Source organism: Salvia miltiorrhiza, chromosome 8, assembly GCF_028751815.1.
Source record: "Salvia miltiorrhiza cultivar Shanhuang (shh) chromosome 8, IMPLAD_Smil_shh, whole genome shotgun sequence".
Lineage (NCBI taxonomy): Eukaryota > Viridiplantae > Streptophyta > Magnoliopsida > Lamiales > Lamiaceae > Salvia > Salvia miltiorrhiza.
This window is the reverse complement of record NC_080394.1, coordinates 27,086,638-27,091,515: the sequence shown is the minus strand read 5'-3', so window position 1 is coordinate 27,091,515 and position 4,878 is coordinate 27,086,638. Positions and strand designations below refer to the sequence as shown.

General features: G+C 38.9%; 1 protein-coding gene across 1 annotated transcript; it reads right to left on the bottom strand.

Annotated features, from left to right (window-relative positions):
- Positions 1-244: 244 nt before the first annotated feature.
- On the bottom strand, positions 245-4,636 carry LOC130997374 (uncharacterized). The gene is made up of 10 exons (XM_057922660.1): positions 4,379-4,636; positions 3,796-3,962; positions 2,849-3,341; positions 2,581-2,728; positions 2,293-2,403; positions 1,689-2,223; positions 1,099-1,323; positions 944-1,013; positions 700-851; positions 245-597 (listed from the first exon to the last, which is right to left on the bottom strand). Exons 2-10 carry the CDS (start codon positions 3,934-3,936, stop codon positions 394-396), a joined length of 2,079 nt encoding a protein of 692 aa, XP_057778643.1. The 5' UTR covers positions 3,937-3,962; positions 4,379-4,636; the 3' UTR covers positions 245-393.
- Between the last annotated feature and the right edge of the window lie 242 nt (positions 4,637-4,878).

Sequence of the window (4,878 nt, the reverse complement as noted above, 5' to 3'; positions counted from 1 at the left end):
TGTACAACAATCATTTTACAAATATTCAATTAAGGCTTATTATTTCCATCGTATGCCCTTTCAATTTCATCTCTTCAATTTTCTCTCTCTAACACAAAATTCCCCTTCTAACTTATAAGCTCAATTATCCAAACACTTTTATAACATATACACTTGAAAAGCAACATCCTTATTTCCCTAAAAAAAAGAACATCTTATAAAATTTTGAAACTTATCAACTCTTTTAAAAAAAAAATTAGCCAAACACCCTCTTAGTAGTTCAAAATCAAAAACATCTTTAATCTCCACATGTTTTCTTTGAGTAAGGGCCAAAATCATAGACAATTTTCTCAGTTAAACTACATCAATTTTTCTGCAAAATTCTCATCCCATGAGATAGTAATAGAGCTTCAATCACAAGCGTGCTCGTATTTTCTCGATCATTTGGGCGGCCGCAGACTCCCGGGCCTCACGAGGAGTGGGGTCCGCGTTGCCCTTGGAGGAGAGAGCAGCACCCATGCAATGCACAACCACATCCGCCACGAACTTACCATCGGAAGGCAGCACGAAGTATCTTGGCAGCCTCCACTTGTTTCTGCAACATGCATATTCCAAGTCCTGAAATGAGATGAAGATCAAAACCAAATGTAATGTAGTCACACACAAGCGCAAACTGCGTCTCTCTCTTTCTCTCTCACATATGTTGAGAAGAAGACTCACTTGACATGATGATATCCCAGGGAGATAGGTGTTGGAAAATCTGGTATGCTTTTGAGGTTGACGGTTGGTAGGATCTTCAATCTGCAGCAGCAAATGATCTTTCCCGCTTACAAGATATTCGATGCACTGACGAGCAAAACCAGCTTCACCACCTAAAAACGTACATTTCACATTCATTTTCACTGAATTCTTACAATGGTCAAGATATCTACAAAAAGAAGTCATGGAAAGACGAGATACATACCATCTCTCACGCGATCAGAAACATGTTCATATAATGCAAGCGTGTCTTCCATGCTGCAGAGACGAGTATACTGCCAAGACGAGAAAAAGTGAGTTTCTTTTAGCAATTGAGAGAAATTAAAGTTGATGTTTTCGACTTATATTGAAACATGTTACCAGTTCTAGTCTTTTCCTATCTAGAAGTGTCAACGCATTCTGCAAATCCTCTGAAGGCATTACATTTTCTACTTGAGCATTGTATGGCGCCTCAATAACCATGGCATCCTCTTCTACTGCAGAATCTCCGTTTTGGTTGCTCGTGTCACCATCCTCTGCCATTAACTTCCCATCCCTGTATTGGCCATCATTTGATTTCAAAAGATCCGTTGTGATCTCATCCGCCTAGTGAATGCATTCAACACATCAATAAGTCGAGAGCAGAACAGGAAAAGAAAACAAAATTCAGTCTTTCCACATTTCAGAGTCTTATATGAGAGAGATAATTCAAGATTTTCAGCAAGAATTCAATGATATAGCTATACAAGACATTATGATATCAGCATCGATCAAAACTAAATAGATATTTGGAGAAAAATTGATGCTATTTGGAACGCAGCCAGCTATTTATTTAGTGATTGTTCCATGAATGTTTCTGTGCTTCTCTTAATTGTGGCGTTCAAATGCTAAACAACTACGTAGAATTCACACAGAAGCATAAAAGGAAAAAAATGTATAAATTGCTGCAGGAAACGTAGTAGTCTTCTTACTTTCGAGCTGCCACCATTTGCATCGAGTTGTGTAGAAGAAATGTTCTCACTCTGATGATAATTTCTCGATCTCAAGTTCATCTTCATCTTCTCTTTTCCCCCACTTGAAACAGGAGTTTCGAAAAAGTCAGCCGTACTCTTTATCCTTCGCGAGGCACCAGCAGCTCTAGCTACACGTTGAGGCTGCCCTCTTGAATGGCCAGGCAACGAACCTTTCACGTGGTTTTCACTGACTTTATCAGTTTCATGTCTGGTCTCAGGCACATCGGTGGCATGCCTGTGTTTATAATCTGTATCATCGGGACTTGCCACATTGCCACCAGACAAATGCTTGTGTTTCCTTTGAGAGGCTTTGCCATCAACTTTAGCTACTTTGTCAGAAGACGAAGCAGGTATTCTGCTTTGTGCATCCTTGTTCTTGATGATTTGAGCAGCTACTTTGTCAGAAGACGAAGCAGGTATTCTGCTCTGTGCATCCTTGTTCTTGATGATTTGAGCAACGCAGTCGCTTAGAATAGGCACGGATGAATCTTTCCTGTGGGATTTGGGCAAAATCTGAATCAAATGCCAACATGAAACACCAAATCCACAGATGATATTATACCTTGGAAGCCAGCTAGAGATCAACTCTGCATAAGGAAGCAAGCGATGATACTCAATGAGTGAGGTAGTCACCCAAGTATCACCATATTTTTCTGCAAAAGGGCCCTGCAAACTGCCATGAAATACTTAGGATCATATAAGGGAAGACAAACAAAGAAAAAATGGGCAATGTCGCATGCAGATATTCAAGGCAACAACGAATCCCGTCTATACGCAGCTTATCCAGCCAAATTTGTAATCACAAACACAATGAGCAAAATCAAGTCAACAAATAGTTAATGGCACTGACCTCTCAACAAGAGAATCAAGAGTCGATCTCTGCCTTATGTCGAACGACTGGTTACATTTCATCATATAAAACTGAGCAGCTGACTTCTCCTTGGTCAATGAGTACACAACATGAGCCTCCAACACCTCAATGTCAGAAACTTCGATGCCTAGACATGCAACAAAACGGACACGAGCAAAACACGAATCAAGCCTGAAATCATATTGTTGCAATAACGTCTTTTAATCTAAAGATTCATTGAATGATGAGATAATGATGGATGGCATACCTGCAACGTCCTTCACAGCATCAAACCCGATCTGCAGAAAGTTACTATGATCATTTAATTTCCTCTTCTTACCTGCTCTTTCTTCTGCCCGTATTTCTTGACCTGTGCTAAACTCGTTGATCTCTTTTTCAATAAGTGACCACACCCCTTCAGCGACAGCATCACACTTAAGCAGGCAGTTTTCTCTCTCTGAGTCGATCAACAACACTGCAACTGTTGATATTGGATATCCTTCTGTGGTTGGATCGTCCTTCGATGCATCCAACGACATAGCTATGTCACATGCACTTTTGACAGCTTTCTCGGTCACTGAAAGATGATCTTCAGAACCATTCAACTCCACGGCTTCACTTCCATGGATTGTTATCAAAAATGGTTTCAAAGTTGGCTTCAGTGACAAAGCCAGCTTACAGAAGGATACAAAATCTAGAAACTTCAACTCTGGTTTCTGCTTCCTATGGTAATAGTTGTAAAGCAAAACAACTGCATGCATCTATTGAAATGAAACGAGTAGGGAAAGCAATCAGATCAATTGAAACAGATTTGTGGATTCAACAAAAATAAATTCAAATGTGATGATTACTATTTTCTGCTCCATAATAAGTCAATATCATACTCAACGGCTCAAGTAAAATGCCACATTATATTCAGACCACTTATGCAAAACATAAAACCAAATACAAACTCAAATTCCTTCATAAGCACAAATGAAAGAGGAATATCCTCTCCAACACACCCACAACTGTCTTCAAAGATACCCTACTCTTTCAACAGTGTGTAAAGTCGAAAAAACTACAGTTTCTCAAAAATCTAAAGGTTAAGATCAGTCCGTGATTACTTATTTCAACTCTTTGAGCAACTATAGTTTCCACAAACAAAACTCACCTAAAGTTAAGACCAATCCTTAATTTATCAGAATGAAAATAACACACACACACACAGTGAACCTGTCTTGCAATAGATTTGTGACCCTCTTCAGAAGGAGGGTCGTTAATGGAGGACTGATACGGCAACCTCGGAGCAACCAAAGTATCGAGGAATGCCTGAATCACATCATTTGTTGGGCCTACTTCCCATTTTGATTCCATTTCACACAAAGCCACGGCCAGACCTTCTGAGATCACATAACAAACACTTAAAATCAACAACAAACATGAAGACAAACAACATTAATCAACAATCAACAAAAAAGCCCAAAGAAACAGAAAACAAACATGTATACACCTCAAGGGTTCCATATTTTGCAGAAAATGGAATTTTGCCATCATAAATGTATAAATAAATAAATCCGTTGTACAGGAGAAACAAGAACTGAAAAAGGGATAAGAAAATCAATGTTTTTCAAGATTAGAAAGAATTTCGTGAAATGCATAAACTTGCGCGCGCGCGCGAACACACACAAAACATACATGCATAATCAAGAAACACACACACACACCAATGCGGGTTCTGTGTGAAGAATAACAATGACAACACAGACAAAGAAAAGCAAGAACAGCAAAAGGAACGCTTAAAACAGAACAGATTCACCTCCAAAACAAGCAGAACAGAAATTTCCGGCGATCAAAAAATCAGAGCAAAGGGAGAAAAAAAAATGTTATTTTTTCTTTTTACTGGAAAACGGAAGTTTGAGAAGAAGGGCAGAAGTTTTAAGAAGAGGAATCGCCAAACAAGCGTTTCCAAACAACCAAAACTCAATGCTATCTAGCACACACTGTGTGTGCACTGCGTGTGATGGTTTCTTGAAAAAGGCGCGCAGGGGACTGTGTGTATCAGCATGCGTTCGAATTTCTTTCCATCATTTATTTACTATTGGTATAAATTCATCAGTATTATTGATTGCGAAATAGACATTATTACTGCAAAAAATAGCGACTTCCCATTGATTGATTGCATAGGCCATGGCGTTTGTGGTAAATCAAGCATATTTTTTATCCAAAGATCAAATCTTTTTTGCCAAGCTTGTGTTTTTTGACTGGAAAATTTTCCATAAATATTTGTCCGATTTCAGAAGAAATTCTCTTTACAGA